We start from the raw sequence: 25,306 nt of genomic DNA on the forward strand, positions 1-25,306 counted from the left end.
TGGTCAATTTTACGGCTGTGGGTAGTAGGAAGTGTCAGATACTGCTTCATATAGGAAGTTAAGCTTTAACCAAGTCTTTAAAGACAACGAGGTAGGTGTTTATGAGACAGATAAAAGGGAAAGAAAGAAGGAATAGCATGTGCACATTGACCTTGTATGGGCTGGGTTCTGCACGGAATTCAGTTTAGCTGCGTGTGGTTGGCAAGGGAAACCAGAGGGGGAGGGAAGGAGCAGCTTGCGGAAGGCAGATTATGCTGTTCTGAGGAAGCTGGAGACAGTGGTATATGTGATAGAGAGCCACAGAATGGTTTTAACCATAGGATGAAATTGTCGGACTTGACTTTCAGAAATATTTTCCTGGCAGGGATACGAAGGATGATGAATCAGAGGGGTGTGTAATCTGAGGAGGAAACCAAAGGGTAGAGTAGATTCCTTCGAGGAGTCCAGCTGAGAGACGATGAGAAGAGAGTGTGCATAGGGTGGAAATTCATTTTCATACTAATTTACCTACTAATGATAGATCTTTTCCAAAGTAAAATCATAGATTTAAGTAGGTTTAATTTTTTTAATTTATTTATTTTTAGAAATAGATTTAGGTCTACCTTGGAAAAGATGTACGCAAGTGGAAACATTATATATAATTGCCTTCATACTTATTTAACCTGTTACAGATCTTTGTCTTGATAGTCCCAGGCCATATTTAGGAAGATGAAACATTGATTTGAAAGCATCAAGAATTAATGGACGTGTAATACTGAGAGCATGGAAGTGGGAGCAAATATTCCTAAGCAGTCTTGATTCAAAGTTTGGGTTAGAGCACAAAACAGAGATTTATGATTGAATTTTATTGTATTATTAATCCTTTTAAAATAAATCAAAGTGTGTATTATGTATGTATGTTTGTATTTATTATTTTCTGGTTTTCCTTAGCGCCAAACACCAAAGATTTGGATGTTTTTCTTCGGAAACAAGAATCAGGGTTTGGCTTTAGAGTGCTGGGAGGAGATGGACCTGACCAATCTGTAAGTTTAAATACTTTGGAATTTGGCTGTTCCTGTTAAAACTTTTAAGTAGCGATTTGGTAGAATACGGTGTTTTTGTTTTGTTTTCTTTTTTGTTTGGTTTTTTAAAAGATTTTGTTTTCTCTGACAATTTCATTAATATGAGGAAGAACTTCATTTCTATTGGTGTCATAATACCTCAGTTAACTCGGTGTAGCTGAGGTTAAAACTATAGGCAAAAGCTGAATATGTCAGCTGTAAATTAGAGTAATAAATGGTTATACTAGCAAAACATTTACATCTAGAATTTTATTTATACAGGATTCTCACTCAAACTTAGAGAACAAATATAGTGGGTTTATTTTTGTTTTGCCATTAGTTTGATAAAAGTAATGTGCTTCTTAGAATTTAAGAACATATTTAAAGTTCTTTTGTATAATATCAAGAAAGACTACGTTATTATCATGCTTAGAAGTTAGGTGAATAACAATATTCTTTTAAAATGACGGGCTTCTTTCTATTTCTGACTAGAACATTTGATTTATAGAGTATAAATGTGTTCTAATTCGTCATATCAGTTACGGTTAAAATAATCATCAGAGACAGTTTAAGGCAGGTTGCCCTACATAGGGCAAATATAAAATACCTTGATTGTTTCTTGTTTTTCTTTCTTTTCTTTTTAATTGAGCTATGATTGACATATAACATTATATTAGTTTCAGATGTACAACATATCTATTCGATGTTTGTATACACCACAAAATGATCATCACGATAAGTCTAGTTACCATCCGTCACCAAAGTTATAAATTTTTTTCCTGTGATAAGAACTTTTAAGATTTTTCCCTTGGCAACTTTCAAATATGCACTATGGTATTACTGACTGTAGTCCCCATGCTGTACATTACATCCCCATGACTCATTTATTTCATAAACGGAAGTTTGTGCCTACCTCCCCCCAACCCCCTTTCCACTGTCAACCACCATTCTGTTCTAGGAGTTTTGTTGTGTTTGTTTATTTATTTATTTTGTTCTTTGTATTTCACATATAAGTGAGAATACACAGCATTTGTCTTTCTCTGTCTGACTTATTTCACTTAGCATAATGCCCCCCAGGTCCATCCGTGTTGTCGCAGTTACCAAGATTTCATTCTTTTTAATGTAGTTTAATCTTCGCATCTGGTGATTTTCTCAATTTTCTTCTTGTAATTGATTTCTAGTTTTATACCATTGTGATTGGAAAAGATGCTTGATATAATTTCAATCATCTTAAATTTATTGAGACTTGTTTTGTGGCTTAACATGTGATCTGGCTGAGTAGTAGTTGTGTGTGTGTGTGTGTGTGTGTGTGTGTGTGTGTGTGTATAAAGAAGACATCATATGTATATTTCTTTTTTTTTCTAATTGCTATGGCTAGGACTTCCAATACTATGTTGAATAAAAGTGGCAAGAGTGGGCATCCTTGTCTTGTTCCTGATTTTAGAGCGAAAGCTTTCAACTTTCACCATTGAGTATGGTGTTAGCTGTGGTCTTGTCATATATGGCCTTTATTATGTTGGGGAGTATTCCCTCTACACACTTTGCTGAGAGTTGTTATAAATGGACACTGAATTTTGTCAAATGCTTTTTCTGTACCTGTTGAGATGATCATATGATTTTTATCCTTCATTTTGTTAATTTGGTATATCACATTGATTGATTTGTAGATGTTGAACCATTCTTGCATCCCTGGAATAAATTTCACTCGATCATGGTGTATAATCCTTTTAATGTACTTTTTAATTCGATTTGCTAATGTTTTATTGAGGATTTTTGCATCTGTGTTCATCAGTGATGTTGGCCTGTCATTTTCTTTTTTGGGGGTGTCCTTGTCTATTTTTGGTATCAGGGTAATGTTGGCCTCATAGAATGAGTTTGGAAGTGTTCCCTCCTGTTCAATTTTTGGAAGAGTTTGAGAAGGATAGGTATTAAATCTTCTTTAAATGTTTGGTAGAATTCACCAGTGAAGCCGTCAGGTCCTGGACTTTAGTTTGCTGGGAGGTTTTTAATTACGGATTCAATCTCCTTACTGGTAATTGGTCTGTTCAGATCTTCTACTTTTACATGATTTACTCTTGAAAAATTGCATGTTTCTAGGAATTTATCCATTTTTTCTAGGTTGTCCAGTTTTTTGGCATATAATTGTTTATAGTAGTTTCTTATGATTCTTTATATTTCTGGTGGCATCAAGGGTAACTTCTCTTTATTTCTGATTTTACTTTTGAGCCCTCTTTTTTTTCTGGGTGAATCTAGCTAAAGGTTTGTCAATTTTATTTATCTTTTCAAAGAGCCTGCTCTTAGTTTCACTTTTCTATTGTCTTTTTAGTCTCTATCTCATTTATGTCTACTCTGATCTTTGTTATTTCCTTCCTTCTACTAACTTTGGGCTTCTTTTGTTCTTTTTCTAGTTCCTTTAGGTGTAAAGCTAATTGTTTGAGATTTTTCTTGTTTTGAGGTAGGCCTGTATTGCTATGAACTTCCCTCTTAGAACTACTTTTGCTGCATCCCAGAGATTTTGGTAAGTTGTATATCCATTTTCTTTTGTCTCAAGGTATTTTTTTATTTCTCTCTTGATTTCTTCATTGATTCATTGGTTGTTCAGTAGCATGTAGTTTAATCTTCACATTTTGTGATTTTTCCCAATTTTCTTATAATTGATTTCTACTTTTATACCCTTGTGGTTGGAAAAGATGCTTGATATAATTTCAGTCTTCTTAAATTTGTTGAGACTTGTTTTGTGGCTTAACATGTGATCTGTCCTGAAGAGTGTTCCACTTGAGAAGAATGTGTAATATGCTACTTTTGGATAGAATGTTCTATATATATATCTGTTACGATTATCCGTTCTAATGTGTCATTTAAGGCCCACATTTCCAAGATTGATCTTATGTCTGCATGATCTAGTCATTGATGTAAGTGGAGTATTAAAATTCCTTATTATTACTGTATTACTGTCAGTTTCTCCCCTCAGATCTGTTAATATTTGCTTTATATATTTAGGTGCTCCTATGTTGGGTGCATAAATATTTACAAATATTATATCTTCTTGTTGGATTGACTCCTTTATCATTATGTAATGCCCTTTTTGTCTTTCAGTGCAGTCTTTGTTTTAAAGTCTATTTTGTCTGATGTAGGTATAGTTACCTCAGCTTTCTTTTGGTTTCTTTTTGCACAGAACATCTTTATCCATCCCTCTGCTTTCAGTCTTTGTGTCTCCTTACATCTGAAGTGAGTGTCTTATAGGCAGCATATAGATGGATCTTGTTTGTTTATACATTCAGCCACTCTAAGTATTTTGATTGGAGAATTTAGTCATTTACACTTAAAGTAATTATTGAGAGGTATGTACATGTCATTTTGTTAATTGTTTTCTGGCTGTTTTGTAGTTCCTCTCTGTTCCTTTCTTCTTCTCTTGCTTTCTATGTTATGCTCATATTCTATTTTTGTTACCTTTTGTGTGTCTATTATAGGTTTTTGTTTGTGGTTACCATGAGGCTCACATATAACAGCTTATATATATATATCAGTCTATTTTAAGTTGATAGCAAGTTAAGCTTGAATGCATTCTAAAACTCCCCCCCATCACATTTTACGTTTTTGATGTCACATTTCACATCTTTTTATTTTGTGTATACCGTTACTGATTATTCTATAGTTATTTTTACTACTTTTGTCTTTTAACCTACATACTAGCTTTGTAAGTGATTATATTTACCTTACCCATGAGATTTATACTTTCATATGTTTCCTTGTTGCTAATTAATGCCCTTTCTTTTCAGCTAAAGTAGTCCCTTTCACATTTCTCATAAGGTCAGTTTAAGTGATGAAGAACTCCTTTGACGGTTTCTTGTCTGGAAAACTCCATCTGTCCTTCAATTCTGAATGATAATTTTGCTGAGTAGAGTATTCTTGGTTGGAAGTTTTTTCCTTTCAGCACTTTGAATATATCATGCCACTCACTTCTGGCCTGCATAGTTTCTGCTGAAAAATCTGCTCATAGTCTTTTGGGGGTTCCTTTGTATGTAACAAGTTGTTTTCCTCTTGCTGCTTTTAAGATTCACTCTTTAACTTTTGACATTTTAATTATAATGTATCTCTGTGTGGATCTTTTTGGGTTTGTCTTTTTGGGAACTCTCTGGGCTTTCTGGATCTGGATGTCTGTCTCTTTCCCCAGGTTAGGGAAGTTTTCACAGTCATTATTTCTTCAGGTAAGTTTTCTGCTCCTTTCTCTCTCTCTTCTCCTTCTGGCACCCCTATAATGCAAATGTTTTTCTGATTGAAGTCATTCCATAGGTACCTTGGGCTATCCTCACTTTTATTCATCTTTTTTTTTTTCTTTTTGCTGCTCTTGTTGGGTGAGTTCCACGGCCCTGTCTTCTAGATCACTGATTCTTTCTTCTGTTTTATCCAGTCTGCTGTTGAATCCCCCTAGTGTAATTTTTGGTTCAGTTATTGTATTCTTCAGCTCCATGACTTCTGTGTAGTACTTTCTTATATTTTCTGTCTCTTTATTGAAGTTCTCACTGTGTTTATGCATTCTTCTCCCACATTCAGTAAGCATCTTTATGACCATTACTTTGAACTCTTTATCAGGTAAATTACTTATCTCCATTTCATTAAGGCTTTTGTCCTTAGGTTTTATTTTGTTCTTTCATTTGGAACATATTTCTCTGTTTCCTCATTTTGCTTAACTCTCTATTTTTGTTTCTATATATTAGGTGAAGCAGCTACCTCTCCCAGTCTTGAAGGAGTGACCTTGTTTAGGAGATGAGCTTATCTTTCAACTTTGTCCTAGCTCTTGGTTGTCTCTCCAACCTTTGTGATTGTCTAAGCAGCCTGATTTATTCTCAGTAAGTCCCAGTCACTGAGGGTGTGCCAAGACCTCTCAGTGTTCCAAAGGGAGGGACCTCAGTCAGCATCTAGCTTCAGGCTGATTGGAAGCCATACCCTCAGGCAGCAGCTTTTAAAGTATGTCAACATACACAGTCCTGTGGGACTGCAGTTGTAAACTCTGCTGGCCTCCAGACCAGGAGATCTGAAGGTATCACCTGGGTGACAGTTGCAAAAATCAGGACTTCAAACAAGTTTATAAGCTCGTTTCTGGGAGGTACCAGAGAGCCATAGTGAAGCCAGGGAAGAGTGCAAAGATGGCATCTCCAGCCTCTGTTCCCTGAAAGCACCTCTGTAGCCTCTAGATGTGTGGCAAAGCTGAACCCTGCCCCTCAAGCTAGAACAAGTAAATAGGCCTTTTTCACAGAAAGACTGGGGTTGGGGGGCAGTGTTTCAGTCTGCAGTCTGTGTAGTGCCATGGGGGTGGGAGCTTGTCAAGAACTGTCTCTCTTATTGTTACAGTCTCATGGGACTCAAGAATGCAGGCTGCCCTGGCCACCAGTGCCAGGCAATCAAGGAATGACCCCTGTATAGACTACATGTGCCCACCAGCTTTAGCTAAGCAGCCAGACAGTTCAAGGCCAGGGCATACCCAATAGCACTAGCGGGGCAGTAGGAGAGTGTAGGGCCAGGGTGCATCCACTGGCACAGCAGAGTAGAGGGAGAGCACAAAAATTGGCGCCTGCTAGCACCTCTATCCCTGGAGAGAGTCCCAGTAGAGCTCCAGCCCTTCGGCAGATGCTTTAAGAGTAGCAAATGAATCTCCTTCACATACAGTCTAGGCAGTTTTCAAACTGCTGCTTTTGCGCTGGTCCCCGGGGTGAGTGAGTCTGTGTGTAAACCCTTTAAGAAAAGTATCTCAGTTCCCTATAGCCCTTTGGGTCCCCTGGATGTGAGGCCCTTTGGTTTTCCAAGCCAGACATTTTGGAGGTCCATCTCTCCATTGCAGATCCAAAGGTTAAGTTGTATGATGTGAGGCACGAACCCCTCACTCCTTAGGGAGAAGCTCCAGATTTGTGAGATGCCTCTGATTATAGGTCACTGTGCTGGGGGGTAGGGTTTGGCAGACCATGTCTTTGCCTTTCCTACCCATCTCAGTGTGGCCCTTTTACCATTTCTTGTGAAGGAATTGTTCAGCTAATTTTCAAATCTTTTTCAGAGGGAATTGTTCCATATGTAGCTGTAGATTCCATGTGTCCATGGGAGGAGGTGAGTTCAGGATCTTCTTACAACAGCATGTCGGACTGTACCTCCTCCAGACTAGTTATATTTCTCTTGATTGTTTCTGATGGTAGATGTAGTTTCGTAGATATAGTTTGTCACTTCCTATTTTGTTGATACTCATAGTGTTTGTTCACTTAGGCGTTTTAAGAATTTTTCTCAAACGGCTTGGGAGAAACCTTTCTCTTCTCTTCTCTCCTTTTTAATTGAAGTATAGTTGATGTGCAATGTTATTATAAGTTACAGGTGTACAATATAGTGATTCACAATTTTTAAAGGTTATACTCCATTTATAATTATTATAAGATATTGACTATATTCCCTGTTTTGTACAATATATCCTCATATCTTATTTCACATATAATAGTTTGTACCTCTTAATCCCTTATGCCCATATTGCCCCTCCCCACTTCCCTCTCCCCACCGGTAACCACTAGTTTGTTTTCTATATCTATGAGTCTGCTTCATTTTTGTTATATTCACCAGTATTTTGTATTTTTCTACATATAAGTGATACATTCCATGTATAAGTGATATCATACAGTATTTGTCTGACTTATTTCACTTAGCATAATGCCCTTCAAGTCCATTCATGTTGTTTCAAATGGCAAAATTTCATTCTTTTTTATGGCCTAGTAGTATTCCATTGCACATATATGTATGTATATATAGGTGTGTATATAGATATAGATCACATCTTCTTTATCCATTCATCTGTTGATGGACACTTAGGTTGCTTCCATATCTTGGCAATTGTAAATAATGCTGTTATGAACGTTGGGGTACATGTATCTTTTCGAGTTAGTGTTTTCATTTCTTTTAGATATATACCCAGGAGCGGAATTGCTGGGTCATATGGTAGTGCTATTTTTGTTTTTTGAGAAACCTCCATACTGTTTTTGACAGTAGCTGCACCAATTTATATTCCCACTAACATTGTAAAAGTTTTCCCTTTCCTCCATATCCTTGCCAACATTTGTTATTTGCAGACTTTTTGATGATAACCATTTTGACAGGGGTGAGTTGATACCTCATTGTGGTTTTGACTTGCCTGATGATTAGCAATGTTGAGCATCTTTTCATGTGCCTGTGGGCCATCTGTATTTCCTCTTTGGAAAAATGTCTGTTCAGGTCTTCTGCCCATTTTTTAATTGGGTTGTGTTTTTTGGGATATTAAGCTGTATGAGCTGTATATATATTTTGGATATTAATCCCTCATTGGTCTCATCATTTGCAAATATTATTTCCCAGTTTGTCTTTTTGTTTTATTTATGGTTTCCTTTGCTGTACAAAAGCTTTAAGTTTAATTACATTCGATTTATTTTTGTCTTTATTTCCATTACTCTAGAAAATGGATCCAAAAAAATATTGCTGCGATTCATGTCAAAGAATGTTTTGCCTATGTTTTCCTCTAGCAGTTTTAGAGTATCCCATCTTACACTTGGATCTTTAATCCATTTTGAGTTTATTTTTGTATATGGTATTAGAGAGTGTTCTAATTTCATTCTTTTGCATGTAGCTGTCCAGTTTTCCCGGCACCACTTATTGAAGAGACTGTCTTTTCTCCATTGTATATTCTTGCCTCCTTTGTCATAGATTAATTGGCCATAAGTGTGTGGGTTTATCTCTGGGCTGTCCTGTTCCATTGATCTATGTGTCTGTTTTTGTGCCAGTACCATACTGTTTTGATTAGTGTAGCTTTGTAGTATAGTCTGAAGTCAGGGAAGTCAGGGATTCCTCCAGCTCTGTTCTTCTTTCTCAAGATTGTTTTGGCTATTTGGGATCTTTTGTGTTTCCATACAAATTAAAAAAAAAAATTTTGTTCTTGTTCTGTGAAAAATTCCCTTGGTATTTTGATAGGGATTGCATTGAATCTGTACATTGCTTTGGGAAGTATGGTCATTTTAACAATATTAATTCTTCTAGCCCAATAACACAGTATATCTTTCAGTCTGTTTGTGTCATCTCCAATTTCTTTCATCAGTGACTTATAGTCTTCCAAGTACAGGTCTTTTACCTCCTTAGTAGGTTTATTCCTAGGTATTTTGTTCTTTTTGATGCAATGGTAAATAGGATTGTTTCCTTAATTTCCCTTTCCAACAGTTCATTATTAGTGTATAGAAATGCAACAGATTTCTGTATATTAATTTTGTATCCTGCAGCCTTACCGAATTCATTGATGAACTCTAGTAGTTTTGTTTTATGGTGGCAGGAATTTCTACATATATGTAGGATTTTCTACGTATACTATCATGTCATCTGCAAACAGTGACAGTTTTACTTCTTCCTTTCCAATTTGGATTCCTTTTTCTTGTCTGATTGCTGTAGCTAGGACTTCCAATACTCTGTAGAATAAAAGTGACAAGACTGAGCATCCTTATCTTGCTCCTGATCTTAGAGGAAATGCTTTCACTTTATCTTCTCTTAAATGTAGGGTTCTAGCAGCTCTGAAACTAGCCCAAACATTTAGGATTACCGAATTGTAGGATTCTAATTGCTGGCAAACAGAATGAATTAGATGTGTTCACCTAGATGCAAGTGAATCTTAGGTCACTCTGTTCCCTTAAAATATTTACTGCTTTATAATTTAGAAACAAGACATATTTCTCTTTTGCATATATGAAACTTGTCCTAATAGCCTTATGTAATGGGAGTATTGTAAGGATTATTCCAGTTGCTATGAACAGTGTACAAAATAAATCTTTCCTGATGACATTCAGTGGACTTTACTAGTAGCTACTCCACAAAATTGCGTTTTCTGAGTTTAATGTTTTTGTTTTATTATAGTAACGGAAGCAATAGTAGTATTTTTTAAGTTATTGAAATACTTGGTATTTTCTGTCTTCCTTGTCCCTAACCCAGCAAATCCAGAAGAGGTTATGTGGTGTGGTCGTTTGAAGTGCCGTTTTGGAGAATGGTCAATTTCTAAGATTTCACCTTTCTAAAATATGACAGTTTTCATGTTGAACTGCAAAAATCTGTTGGTTTGCACAGTTCTGAGTCAGGAAGTACTTAACTTGGTAGTTAAGGATCTTGGTACATCTTAGTAGACTGTATAGACCAACCTACACCTTATGTCTTATCAGATATACATTGGGGCCATCATTCCTCTGGGTGCAGCTGAGAAAGATGGTCGTCTCCGTGCAGCTGATGAGCTGATGTGCATTGATGGGATTCCTGTTAAAGGGAAATCACACAAACAAGTGCTAGACCTGATGACGGCTGCTGCTCGGAATGGCCATGTGTTATTAACTGTCAGAAGAAAGATCTTCTACAGTGGTATGTGAACCTGTTCCCATTCTGATAGGTTAAGAAAGAAACAAAGAGACTCAGTCCACATTTTGGGGGAGTTTTTTGGGTTTTTTTTTTTTTTTGCAGGTTATTTTATTATGTTTAATAGTGTATGAGATAACTCATTTGGTGTGATCCAAGGCCTCATTGTGGAAGGTCATGTAAGGTCAAAAGGATTCAGAAATAATACTACTACTATCAAAAAAGAGAAATAAATTTGGGGCCTCTATATTAAGATTATATTAATATATATAGATGAATTTGCCAATGTGGCATTGTAGATCAGAGTATCAGCTTTAATCTGTTTTCTGAAAAACAAAGTTATTTAGTCATACCAAGATATCCCATTAGCTGAATATCAAAAGATTTTGGATCCTGATGATCCTAAATATTCAAAGAGGACAGAATGTGTCTACTTGACAAGGTTTAGTATAATATAATTTAACATTTGAGTGCTTACCACGTCCCAGACATATTGATTTTTTGACTTACTCTTTAGAACACTATGATGTAAACACTATCATTATTCTAGTTACTCACAGAAAGGTTGAGAAACACATAGGTGGTAGGTAGTAGGACCAGGATTAAAACAGGTAGTTTAATTACAGAGCTTGGGGTCTAAACCATTACACTAGGGTATGAAAATCTCATGTATTTTCTCTTCAGTAGTTTTGTGAATATTAAGTAGAAATTTTTAAAAGTGAATTCTTGCCACTTAAAAATTTTTAAAAGACAACCCTGTGGCACCACAAGAGTGCAAGCCTCATGTAGTTTGGGAGTTTCATCCATTTAGTTATGTGCTGTGTCCCCAGTATTTAGAAAATGCCTGCCTGGCACAGAGTGGACATAAAAAAATTTGTCGACTTGATGAATAGTTGCATTGCTCTTAAAAATGAGGCACCGGGCTTCCCTGGTGGCGCAGTGGTTGAGAGTCCGCCTGCCGATGCAGGGGACACAGGTTCGTGCCCCGGTCTGGGAGGATCCCACATGCCGCGGAGCGGCTGGGCCCGTGAGCCATGGCCGCTGAGCCTGCGCGTCCGGAGCCTGTCCTCCGCAACGGGAGAGGCCACAACAGTGAGAGGCCCGCGTAACGCATTAAAAAAAAAAAAAAAAAAAAAATGAGGCACCGTGTTTTTGATTGCAACATCCAAAGTAAAGGCCCAGGGACTTCCCTCGTGGTCCAGTGGTTAAGACTCCCTGCTCCCAATGCAGGGGCCCGGGTTCGATCCCTGGTCAGAGAACTAGATCCTGCTTGCTGCAACTAAGAGCCTGCATTGCTGAAGCTAAAGATCCCTCATGCCACAACTAAAAGATCCCGCGTGCTGCAGCTAAGACCTGGCACAGCCAAATAAATAAATAAGTAAATAACAACAAAGTAAAGGCCCACCTCCCTTCCTAAATATCAGGTATTCCTTGATGCATACAGATTTTAATGCAGTGTTGCCTCCATTTGGTTGTGCTGAAGTCAGAACATAACTACATAGAGTAAAAAATGTGATGCTATACAACTAGAGGTTGGCTCCCTCCTGGAAAGCATCATGAAGTTTCATAGTAGTTTGATATTACTGGAAGCATTTTAGCTAATTCATTCTAACCATGCATTATATCAAAAAGAACCTTTCTTTTTATTAATGATTGGATGTTGGTGACACTTTGTCGAGGTGCAAAAACGTATTCTCAGAATCACATAGATTTTGACCCAAAGAGACCTTGTAAATGCATATTCATCGATAGCAGTGTGTTGTGGTTGTTGTTTATGATGTTTTGTATCAAACTATGGCACAAAACTTGCTCTTTTTTTGAAATCAGTTAGGACTAACTTGTGTCATTCTTTCTCACATTCTGATGTTATCTTGAATAGGAGAAAAAGGTGTAGGTTAACTGCCCATTTGTTAGGAATTCCGTATGACCTAATCTATGCCTAGGAGAGTTTGCCGTTCATGTGGACAGCTTGTTGTATGCCTGAGAACTGCTAATGGTTAACTCATCTGGTATCACCCATCAGGAACCTGCAGTTGTAAAACACATTGTAAAAGATAAATTCTGTGTAGATGGCAAACTGTTCTCAACCTGTAATGGGCAGCCTCTCTATCCTGATGCAGTGACCTCTCAGACGTCATGAGTGTCAGTCACTGCACTAAATTATATTTAAAGTTGATTTTAAAAGGAAGTTTACTATGTTGTTATTCATTATCAACTTTTTAAAAAATTACTGGTCCAGGTTAAAAACCTTGCTGGAATTAAAATAATTTCAAGAAGAATTTTTTTACTATCAAATTTCACAGAAGCTTTGAAAAACTTCCTTTAAAGAGAGGTAACGTTTTGCATTTTTCCAACTATGTACTTAAAGAGCATTTAAGAAGTCAGCTGGACTGCTGCCGCCTACATCTGCACTCAAATTAGGTCCAGAGCTCACGTGGGTGGAGGTGCTGCTTTTCTATTCTTTATGTTATTAGAAACTAAATTTTCTTGTGAAAGGCTTAGCACAAAAACACTTTAATTATCAAAAGTTATGATATTCCAGAAATATCAAAATTGATCATGTTTATTATAGAGAAACAACCTGAGGATGACAGCTCTCAAGCCTTCCTTTCAACACAGAATGGCTCTCCCCGCCTGAACCGAGCAGAGGTCCCAGCCAGGCCTGCTCCCCAGGAGGCCTATGATGTTGTCTTGCAACGAAAAGAAAATGAAGGATTTGGCTTTGTCATTCTCACTTCCAAAAGCAAGCCACCTCCAGGAGGTAAGGGCTCCTATGTCCTGTTATCCTTCCCTACAATTCCAGTTTTCTGAGTTGCCTTCTGGGGTTTATGAAACTAGTTAGGAATCATGTATGGATATAAATTGCCTCAGAGAGTTATCTTCTTTTAAATGCTGAATATTTTCTTTATTTTCAAAATTAGGTAATCTGGGGACTTCCCTGGTGGTCCAGTGGTTAAGATTTCACCTTCTAATGCAGGGGGTGTGGGTTCAATCCCTGGTCGGGGAGCTAAGATCCCACATGCCTCACAGCTAAAAAGTCAAAACATGAAACACAGAAAATTCAATGAAGACTTTAAAAATGGTCCACATCAAGAAAAAAATTAAAAAGTTAAAAAAAAAAAAAGGAAATTGACTGTGTTAGAAAAAAAAAATTAGGTAATCTGAATCAAACCTTCCAGGCTTCAGGTTTATCTATCTATCTCAGATTCCATAAAATAAGTCTTATTAGTAGCTTGGTTTGCATCAAGATTATATTGTGGCAGTATATCAGGGATGTGACCTAATTGCTTTAGTGAAAGGACAATGCTGAATTTTTAAAATTATGGGGGCATAGGGTTTTTTTTCAAATTAGGGGAAATTGTGTATGCAGAAATGAATTAAATGCTAGAAACAGTTGAGAAGAAGTAAAACAGATTACCAGAAAAATCTTGACCCAAATATGTCTTAAATAGTCCTTTCGTGTTATTTAATAATAATTGCCATATTCCAGCTATAAAGCGACCTTCTTGAATGATAAGAGGCATTCTTACTTTATATGCTTCATTGAAAGGTAAAAATTTTGTCAGAACCTTGAAAAATTAAATATCCTGAACCCAGCTTAACAGAATGTTGTCATCTGAGAAGGATGAGTATGTGTATTAATTCCCTCAACAAAGGAGGAATTACCTCTAGTATGTTCAGGGCTGTTATGATTCAGCAAATTAAATATTTGTCATGTCTTTATGTTTCTAAGAAATAATCATCTTTAAATATAATTGTAAAATCCAAATGAATATAAGATGAGAACCAGCAAATTAATATTTATGTATTATGCTTGTCTGGTAGCTTTATTTTTCCAAGTCAAGTGATAAAAATCTTTGACCACATGAAAATGCATTCTTGCCTTTGCCAGTGGATTTGATTATATCTTGGGTAGTGAGATCCTTTTAGACTAGATGGTCACTAAAACCTTAGTAAAAAAGAAAACACTTTCAGTAAAGTGTTGTGAGCCAAACCAATTTGCAAAAATCTTGCTAGAATTAATGCAGTTGTGTAGAGGAAGAAGATTCCGTGACATGGATGGGTTATTACTATAGTATCAGGTCACTGCTCACTGATACTAGTTTCCATTTTCCAAAAGCCGTTGCTATGGTAACGCTTGGAACTGGAACTGTCACTGATGCTTTGAGGATGGTCATGTGGCCTGTGTCAGAAAAATAAAAGGAAGCAGCATTTAGGTGGAGTTTATTTTGTATCATTGGTTATTTGTTTTTCAAAATACTGATTTCCATTTTAGATAATCATATTCTCATTCTAATACCATGCAATAATCCCAGGCATTCAGATTAACAAAAATAGTGAAAGATTACTCAGCATGATCGATGCTAACCACTTTTCATATTGAGGATACTCCTTTTCTAGCACCACAAAAATTAGGTGACAGCCTAGTGTTCACCATAAAACTGGGAGATATAGAGGAATTCAGTAAAATAAATTAGAGGAATTCAGTAAAATAAATTATGTTACTTAAATATGTTTAACATATTTTTATACTTGTTTAAAATTTATATTATTATACTTCAATACATTATATATTAAATATTTTATTTGTGTATATTTATTTGTTTATATTTAAATTTTTAAAATCTTTTTATATGTATTTGTTAAATTTCTTCTTACTATTTTGATGGTTTTACATACCACAGATGCTAGATCTCTGTATAAGACAGTGTCATCAAGTGCTGGGCTTTGTAATCAGACAAACTTGGATTCTAGACCTGCTTATGTCTTTTAATAGCTGTCTGATCTTGGGCACATTACTTAGCCTCCAAGAGCTCCAGTTTCCACTGTGAAATGAGGATGATGATAACACTTCCTGTCTCGTGTGTTTGTGAGGATTAAAGGAGATACCGCATGTGAAGCCCTTTGCCTGGACCTTCAATAAATGCTAGCTGCTGTTGCTTATTGTAGTTTCTGCTACCATTGTCATCATCATTATTTATAAAATTGTCACTGCCTCTTGACCTTTTTTTTTTAAAGAAACGTTAAAAAGTTTATCAATATTTGAGTAATGAGATGGGAAAGAAAGCCCAATTAAAATGTAGGACTGAGGCAGCAACTAATGGTGGCAGGAAATGAGTGTTGCTGCAAATTGCATAACAATGAAAGTTTGGTTTAGAAAAGAGTTAGCACAGGTGAAAAGGCCAGAAACCTGTCTGTCAGAATAGATCATTCTTTATGGATCTTGTCTTGGTATAGATTGGTATTCTGCACAGTGTAGATTGTTGGGGTTTTTTTCCCTTTTGCCGAAATGTATTTACTGCTGACATTTGTCACAAGACGAGTTCCCAGTAGCACCTCTAATACCAGTTATAAAATTCTAAGATTCTCTACTGTTGGCTTTTTCAAAGATCAGGGATGCAGGCCCAGCATCCTTCTTGCCCTGGACCCAGTTTGTGTCAGAGCCACATGAATGAAGCACTTAGAAAAGACCTCTATTGAAGATGAAAAGGACTTGGCTAGTTTTTGCATTGCCAGTACTTCAGAGGTTTCAGTGTTTCTGTTATTATATACTTTTCAGTTCTGGTTGCAAAGGATTTCTTTGGGAAGGGGACATTTCCAGTTACTGTCCTTTCTTTTCCTGAAAAGAAATGTTTTAAGAGCACTGAAGTGATCCCAGCAGCTGGACAAGCCAGTCTGTGAGACAGATTTAGGCCAAGATGATTGAAGACAGATAAATTGGCTTTATGGCAGATGCCTGTAGAGTTTGTATATACCAACAACAAGGCAGGACTTAGACGTTTCCTTAGCCATGCAGTTACTTAGAAAACTTCCCAGTCTATTCAGAGAATGTTCAGAAGTTGTCTTTCTACTGGTCTGCTATTTTTAGCTGTTTTGGTGGTGCTGCTATAAATGTCAAGAAAATAACGATCTGACTACTTTTATCTTCTCTCACCTCGACGATTAACCCTTTGTGAAGTTCTGTACCAAGATTTGCCAATTCCTTTTGACCACATTGCTCACAGGATGAGAAAGGAAACCCTGAGACATCAGAGATTCATGTTGTATGATGCTTTCCCAAGTCTGAACAAACCCCTTTCAGTGTTCCAGGGAGCTGAATGATTTTCTTCTCGGGGGATCTGGATTGAACACTGTGTACAAGTAAATCTCTTCTAAGAAGGAGAGTAACTAAGATATTGATTTAGAAGGTCACCACAGGGCCTCTGTGTGATTCTCCCTATGTTTCTGATGTGTCACCTGTTGTACTATCAGGGCAATCAACTCATGCTGCCTGGCACAGGACATGGCCCATGCTGCTCTGGAGCTTTTCTAATTAGTTTATAGGGAAAATGGCATAATAAGTGCTTGATATAATTCAGAGCTAAAAGGCACTTGCTTCCAACAGTGACTTACTCATTTTTAAGATAAAGTCTCTCAATGTATAATCCTAGAAGAGCCAAGGAATGGCATTCACTGTCCATGGGGATATAAATCATGGCCGAGAATAACTTCCAGTCCAAATGAAGGTCTATTAAAATGGCCCTAGGGCTTCCCTGGTGGCGCAGTGGTTGAGAGTCCGCCTGCCGATGCAGGGGACACGGGTTCGTGCCCCGGTCCGGGAAGATCCCACATGCCGCGGAGCGGCTGCGCCCGTGAGCCATGGCCGCTGAGCCTGCGCATCCGGAGCCTGTGCTCCGCAACGAGAGAGGCCACAGCAGTGAGAGGCCCGAGTACCGCAAAAAAAAAAAAAAAAAAAAAGGTCCTAACATACACCTAGATGTAATTCAGAAATACTAGTAAGGAGCCCATTTTACTATGGAAATTAAACATAATCACAGTGCCATTTTAAAATATTAAATTATCCTTATTCATAACATTAAGGCTACATATTCAGCAGGAGCTCAAGTACCTGAATACATTTACTGACCTAGGCAAAGAAATTCTTAGAGAACATAGAAGGAACATTGTTTCGCAATACGAATGCCCCTTATTAAATGGTGAAAGATATTTTGACAAGATTTCCTGAATGTCTGAGAACTCATTTTAAGGCTTAATAACAGTGAAGTGTCGTAATAGTTACTCTAAGAAAGCCTTTAGCATTATGCTAGAGATATAATAGAACTGCACAGAGTGTCTTTGCAAACGTCTTAGATTCAGCTTTGTGCATTCAGGGTATGATTTTATCCGTAAGCCAAATAATCTTAATGTTAAACATTAATGTTCTAATTCCACTCCGCTTTTCTGATTTTTAAAAAAATCTAAAGGCATTAAATAAAAGGAATTAATTTTGCCCTAGAAATAAGTATGATTCATTTTAACCATCAGTCATTTCACTGTAACTGGATTTCTGACCAATCTGAGTCCTAAACTTGATTTTGAACTGCATTTATTTACAAGATTCCTTGTGGGAGTAAATGCCCCTTCAGCAAAACCAAAGATGATCTCATTGTAGCCGTTTCTAAAATAGCCAAAAACATGATGCAGCCTAAACAGCCAACAGCAAACAAGAAACATGAGATATTCTCTTAAGTATCATTGAGGTCAGTAGCCTTTAAACTGGATCATTAGGATGACATTATAAAAATTGGAAAAAGGTTTCTGGTAAGTGGAAAAAGCAAAAAGGTTTATATGCTATGATTGCAACTGTGTAAAGAGTATCTATGCCTGTGGAGAAAGAGTGGAAGATAATATGAAAGTAGTTGCATTTGGATAGGATGATCACAGGTGGTGGTTTTTTGATATATCTTTAAAGAATTTTCTTTGATGTTGTTATGTTGAATTTTTGATGATGATGATGATAAATCCAACACTCCAAGATATGTTAAATAATTGAAAAACCTGGGGATTTTTTTCCCATAGTTATTCCTCATAAAATTGGCCGAGTCATAGAAGGAAGTCCAGCTGATCGCTGTGGGAAGCTGAAAGTTGGAGATCATATCTCTGCAGTGAATGGGCAGTCCATTGTTGAATTGTCCCATGATAACATTGTTCAGCTGATCAAAGATGCCGGTGTCACCGTCACACTAACAGTCATTGCTGAAGAAGGTAAGGAACCAGTAGACCTGCCTTTCGCAAACTGATCTGAGGGACACAGAGCCTGTAGAAGGCAGTGGCTTCCTCCAGCATTGCCAGAACCATTGCAGTGATAGAACCATTTATACGCTCGGGAGTCTCATTTTTTACCTTTTCCATTTAATGAATTTAAAAGACAGTTTATTATAAAGTTGTCAGTAGCTCAAGAAAAATAACACAGCTAGTGAGTGGTGGCCATTTATTTATGTGCTGGAGGAGCAAGCACGCAGAACAAACGACATTGGTAATACTTTTCAGATCTCATTTTCTTAAAATAATGTCTTAAGTCTCTGCTTGAGTGAGAGAAAATCCTCTAAAGAGTTCCAAGAAAGTCACTGTTGATATCAAGCCTTTCATGTCAGGCCCGTGCCATAGTGTGCCTTGCCTCGCAGGCAGGGCTTCGTTCTGGTAGCTGCTTTACAAATGGGGGAAGGGGAGTGCATCGGAATGGCCAGTAAATAGGGCATAAAACGTACTTAGTGTCTCACCTTGCTTTAAGGCTGCCTTTGATCATTAAGAATTTCTAATTAGGAACCATTTTTGAATAGCACCGGTTCATGGTCTTTGTTTATGAATTACAAGGTAACCGTTAAATAATGCTCATCTCATTTTTCCTGATCTTGTAAAATTTATGAGAAGCCAAAAGCAACAGAATTGCGAAGGGTCAGTCTTTCATGTTAAAATTCCTTGTACCGTAATGTGTGTTCATGTCCCCCGTGCCCCCCATGATCCTCTAATCTAGTCAGTTTTCAGGTCTTTTAAGTTTTGATTCTTCCTTTCTTTTCCCTTCCTCCTGTACCACTCGCATACCTTTGTATCTAAGGTACTACATAAATCTCCCCTCTGTCCAAGATTCTGTAGGGGGATTTCTTTGTGGACACGAGTTCGTCTGGCTGCTCTCGGAGGCCCCTTCTCATTCTAAGACACTGTGACATCCCTGCCTCTGCTCTTTTCCCTTCTCTAGCCTGTTCTGCACTCTGCCCAGACTCTGTCCCAGACGCTGCTGATTCTTCCTTCTAAAGTCCTCTTCAGTGCAAGCGCCAGTGCTTCCCCGCTCTCTGCACAGAAAGTGTTTTATGATTTTGTTCCCAGCCTGCCTTTTAAATTTACCTCCCAGTTCTTTCCAAATTCTCTGTCCAAATTCTCAGATCTTTCCAAAGATCTGTCTCTTTTTCCACATCCTTCTAGAACTGGTCCTCATTGGCCTCTGTGCACATGGGCTTCCTCCCGCAGTCCCATAGCACTCCTTACCTCTGCAATTCACTGAGCACTATTACATCACTAACTCCCTATTAAAGGGTCTGTTCTTTGAATACAAAGAAAATGTTACCAATTGACTAGGATACTTGCTAGGCACTCAGTAAATATTTTTTTGAATGAAGGAATGAGTAAATGGATGAATGAGCGAATGAGCAAAGTAAGAGTCAGGAGATTTTCAGTTCTATGCCAATACCTAGCAGAGGCAATGTAAGCCTAATAGAAGAAGTAAGCTTTTGACTGACAAGAGTTCACTGACACCTATTAGCTAGTTGTCTGACCTTAAACAAGCCACTTAACATTTCTAACCTTCAGTTTTTAATCTGTAGGGTGGGAATAATGATATCTATTTCAGGATCACTGTGAAAATTAAAGGTGAAAATGTACATAATCTGCATAAATACCCTAAGGTGCTCATCTAGTGATAGCTGTCATTATCTTACCACGTCTTTGCATGGCTGCCTCCCTCACTCACCGCCTAAGGAAATAATAATATTTAAGAAGCACTTACTATGTGGCAGCTATTGTCCTAAGTACTTTACATCTGCTAAATCATTTAATCCTCACACTAACCCTAGTTTGGCATTATTAATGTCCCATTCTATAGGCGAGGAAATGAGCCACCAAGCAGTTAGAGAACTTGCCCCTGGTCATAAAAGTAATGACAGAACAAGTATTTGAATACAGGCTCTAGGCTGTAGAATTTGTGCTCCTAACTGCTGTGCCTTCCCTAACTAATCACAGTGTCTAAAATAACCCTCCCCCTGCCTGACCCAGTCTTCCCTTACTCAGCTTTACTTTTTTTTTTTTAATTATTAATTAAAAAAATGTTTATTGAAGTATAGTTGATTTACAAAATTGTGTTAGTTTTACAGGTACAGCACGGTGATTGTTATGTGTGTGTGTGTGTATATATATATATATATATATATATATATATATTCTTTTTTAGATTCTTTTCCCTTATAGATTATTACAAAGTATTGAGTATAGTTCCCTGTGCTATACAATAGGTCCTTGTTGATTATCTATTTTACATATAGTAGTGTGTATATGTTAATCCCAACCTCCTAATTTATCCCTCCCCTATCCCCTTTCCCCTTTGGTAACTCTAAGTTTGTTTTCTATATCTGTGAGTCTCTTTCTGTTTTTCAGCTTTACTTTTCTTCATTGTACTTATCTCTACCTGAGGTTATTGAACTATGAGTTTATTTGTTTATTGTCATCTCCCCTACTAGAATGTAAAGTCATAAGATTCATGAAGTTAGAGAATTTGTCATGTTTGGTGCTAAATCCCAAGGGCCTAAAACATTGTTAACCACATAGTAAGTGCTCAATCAAATTTTTTGAATGAAGGCTTATTGTTACTTAATATGATTTTGGTACGATTTCTTTATCTCAGTTTCTTTACCATGATCTCTTTGGCCTACTTTTTAGCCTTAAATTTTGTTCCGTGACCCACAAAGAAAAGCAGGCCTCAGTGCCACAGGGTTGTGACATTTCAGGGTTGTTCTGAGAATGATGTATGTAGTACACTTATATCACCATGCTTGGCATGCAGTAGTGATAGAAGCTACTAGAAGTAGTGGAACTAGCAGTAATATACATCAGTGTTTCTCAAACCATATATAGAAGCATCAGTGGGTTTTTTTCCCAGTTCATCACAGACCAGCATTTTTGTAAAATTCAATAACAATTAAATGAAAAATGAAAATTACTCTGTCGAATCATTATAAAATTAAAAAAATTTTACTCTCAGTATCAGTATGCATCTTATTGCTGACTGACTAACGGACCACACTTTGAGTAGTCTTGAGACGGAGAAAGAAGTGGTCTTTCTACTGCTGAATGATATTAGTATAATTTTTTTTCAGAATTACCCTTTATTGTTGATGGTGTTTTCGAGAGGTTGTCCAAAATTACTCAGTTGTTTTTCTTCCGTTTAAAAATTAATTTTGGAATTCCCTGGCAGTTCAGTGGTTAGAACTCCGAGCTTTCACTGCCGAGAGCTGGGGTTCAATCCCGGCTCTGGGAAATGAGATCCCACAAGCTGCGTGGCACGGCAAAAAAATAAAATAAAATAACTTTGACATTCTGGCCCAAATACTTCTGGACTTGTCTTCTGGACAATCTTAAGATTTCTTATATAATGCCAATCAATGTTTACGAAAAGTGGAAGGGGTGGTGGGAAGCACCCTAGCAGATCCATGCTTTAAAGTGTTATTTCATATGTAGGTGCAACCTCTTAAAATACAATCACATTTGACATGTAAAATCACATTTCAATGATTACACCTTACTTTTACTATACTCTGAGTTTTATTAAACTGTGGGAACATTTAGAATCTCTTACTTTTCTCAGGTAAATTAGAAAGTGTCCCTTCTGTCCCATTCATGGAGTTCGTAAGACGTCCAAGCTTCTCTGAAGTCTGTCAATTGCACTAAAGAGTCAAATGAATACTTACAGCTCTACTGCTGTTTTCAGAAATCACACATTCAGAGCTGCATTACATCCCATGTGATACTGCTCCCCCCGCCTCTCCATAAGCCATTCACTGTAAATCAATAAAAGACAGTTACCTGGAAAAAGAAAACTTGTTTCCTTCACCTTCTTTGCCCCCTTTTGCTAGATATGGTTCAGTATCTGTTCTTATTTTGCCAAGTTCCCAAGTCAAGTGTCGTGTGTGGTATAAAACTCTCAAACACATTCAGGACTCGGGATTCCCCCTGCTGTGTGGCATTCCCACGACACTGCCACCTCTTCACCAGGGCAGCTCCTTCTCAAGTCTAGAGCATAAACTGACTCAGCCTGCTTGTTCTTGCTTATTGGAAAGAAATCTTTAAATTGTATGATTTTTTAAAATTGATTCCTAATGTTGTGTCAGGTCTTGTTCATTTCATTTTCAAGAGTGGACGCAAGTTCCCAAAGGCTACCAAGGGCTATGTTAGAATGGCTCTGGTAGTGTTGCCATCATTTTCGTTTTGTTTTGCTTTCCATTGATTTATCTGTTTATTCTCACTTGTCTCCGTTTTCCACTCTCATTTCTCTCACTACTCCCACTGGCAGTTATGCCAGTGTATTTTATGTGCCTCCTTTTATTTATGTCTTTTAAAATACATGATTGTGTGTGTGTCTGCCTTTATTTTTTGAGTTGTATAACTGGTATTGTGTTATAGATTTTATGCTGGTTTTTTTTCTCAGAACCATATGCTTTCTTTTTTTTTAATGTCACTTTATTGTTACAGAATCTAATCCAGGATCTTACATGGCACTTAGTTGTTGTATCTTCTTTTTTCTTTTTAATTGAGACATAACTCATGTGCTATAAATGTCATTGTTTTAAAGTATACAAACCAGTGGTTTTTAGTATATTCATAAGGTTGTGCAACCATCCCCACTAATTCCAGAACATTTTATCACCCCTATAAGAAACCACTACTCTACCTTCTTTCTCTATGGATTTGCTAGATATTTCATGTAAATAGAATTATATCTGACCTTTTATGTCTGGCTTCTTTCACTTAGCAAAATGTTTTCGTTTCATCTGTGTTGTAGCATGTCCTTTTTATGACTAATGAATAATATCCCATTATGTGTATATACATTTTGCTCATTTAGTCATTATTTGATAAGACACTTGGGTTGTTTCTGTTTTTTTTCTATTATGAATAATGCTGCTGTGAACATTGGCATACAGTTTTTATACAGATGTATGTTTTCATTTTTCTTGGGTGTATACCTAGGTGTGGAATTGTTGAGTCATATGATGTCATGTTTAACGTTTTGAGGAACTGTCGAACTGTTTTCCACAGCGGCTGCATTGTTATATATTCCCACCAGTAATGTATGAGGCTTCCAATTTCTCCACATCGTCACCATTTATTTTCCTTTGTGTGTGTGTGTGTGTATGTATGTGTGTGTCTTAAGCCATTCTAGTGAGTGTGAAATACAATAGTATCTCATCGTGCTTTTGATTTATATTTCCCTGGTGACTAATGATGTTGAGCGGCTTTTCGTGTGCTGTTGGTCACTTGCATATCTTCTTTGGAGAAATGTCTATTCAGATCCTTTACTCACTTTTAATTGGGTTGTCTTTTTTATTGTTGAATTATAAGGCTTCTTTATATTCTGATTTTAGATCCTTATCTGATATATGGTTTGCAAGTCTTTTCTCCCATTTTGCGGGTTGTCTTTTCACTGTTTTGATATTGTTTAATTGTTTAATGTTGCTGTTGTCTAATTTATCTATCTTTTCTTTGGTTGCTTGTGCTTTTGGTATCGTAGCATCAAGTGCCTTCAAGATTTATCTGAGTTGCTGGGTGAATACAATCGATTGCTTTTAACTACTTGACCATTTTCCATACTGTATATTTACTGTGTATTACCTGTCTCCTCCCCCCATAAACAGCCACACCATCTCCAGCTCCACATTATCACAAACTATCCTCTATACCTTCATATATGTACCTTATAAAACAGTGTGAGAATTTATTGGAGTGAAATTGCTTACTTTGACCAAGTACTATCAGATTGTCCTCTGTAATTGCTGCAGCCATCTACACTCCCACCAACAGAACACTGAGGATTCTTTATCTTCACATCCCCGCCAATACTCAGCATTATCCAGCTTTCAAGTTGGCTAGTGTACAGCAAGGAAAGTGTTACTTCATTGGTATATAATTTGCATTTCTCTGATTATGCATGAATTTGAGCATCTATTTGGATGCTTGTTTGGGGTTGTTTTTTTTCTTGTAAATTGCCTCTTCATATCCTTTACTCATTTTTCTTGTGGGATTGCTGTCTTTTTCTTGTTGATATTTAGAGATTCCTTGCAAATTATAGGCATTAGTCCAATTTAGTTTTAGAAAGCATAAATACGTTTTCCTGTCATCTGTATGTTAACTTTGACTATGGTGCCCTTTGTTATACAGAGAGTCTTAATTTAGATGTCACCAGATTAGTCAATTTTTATTCAGTACCTTATGGCTTGTGCTTTTGAAGTTTTATTTAAGATATCTTTCCCCACCCCATATCACAGAAATTTTCTCTTATATTATCATCTATTGGATTTCTAATTTTGCATTTAGATCTTGAATCCATCTGGAGCCTACCTTTATATATAGTTTTAGGAGGGATCCAGTTTTATTTTTTATCCTTACAGTGAGGCAGTTTTTCTAGTACCATCTATTAGATAGTACTTCTTTTCCTCATTGATTTGTGGAGCCATCTCTTCTGTATATTAACCTCCCCTTTAAACATGCATCTCCGTACCACAACGTTCATTGCAGTACTGTTTACAATAGCCAGGACATGGAAGCAACCTAAATGTCCATCAACAGATGAATGGATAAAGAAGATGTGGCACATATATACAATGGAATATTACTCAGCCATAAAAAGAAACAAAATTGAGTTATTTGTAGTGAGGTGGATGGACCTAGGGCCTGTCATACAGAGTGAAGTAAGTCAGAAAGAGAAAAACAAATACTGTATGCTAACACATATATATGGAATCTAAAAAAAAAAAAAAAGTTCTGAAGAATGTAGGGACAGGACAGGAATACAGACGTAG

At 37.0% G+C, this 25,306-nt stretch overlaps 1 protein-coding gene across 2 annotated transcripts in view; it reads left to right on the forward strand.

Annotated features, from left to right (window-relative positions):
* The window catches only part of MAGI3 (membrane associated guanylate kinase, WW and PDZ domain containing 3), a 275,101-nt gene that overhangs the window by 235,704 nt on the left and 14,091 nt on the right, over positions 1–25,306 (forward strand). For both annotated transcript variants that reach the window (XM_065893665.1, XM_065893673.1), the window contains exons 13-16: positions 931–1,022; positions 10,238–10,430; positions 12,997–13,185; positions 18,264–18,449. In XM_065893665.1, the coding sequence (XP_065749737.1) occupies positions 931–1,022; positions 10,238–10,430; positions 12,997–13,185; positions 18,264–18,449 (660 nt within the window). The remainder of the gene's footprint in view (positions 1–930; positions 1,023–10,237; positions 10,431–12,996; positions 13,186–18,263; positions 18,450–25,306) is intronic.

This window comes from Phocoena phocoena, chromosome 1, assembly GCF_963924675.1.
Source record: "Phocoena phocoena chromosome 1, mPhoPho1.1, whole genome shotgun sequence".
NCBI lineage: Eukaryota > Metazoa > Chordata > Mammalia > Artiodactyla > Phocoenidae > Phocoena > Phocoena phocoena.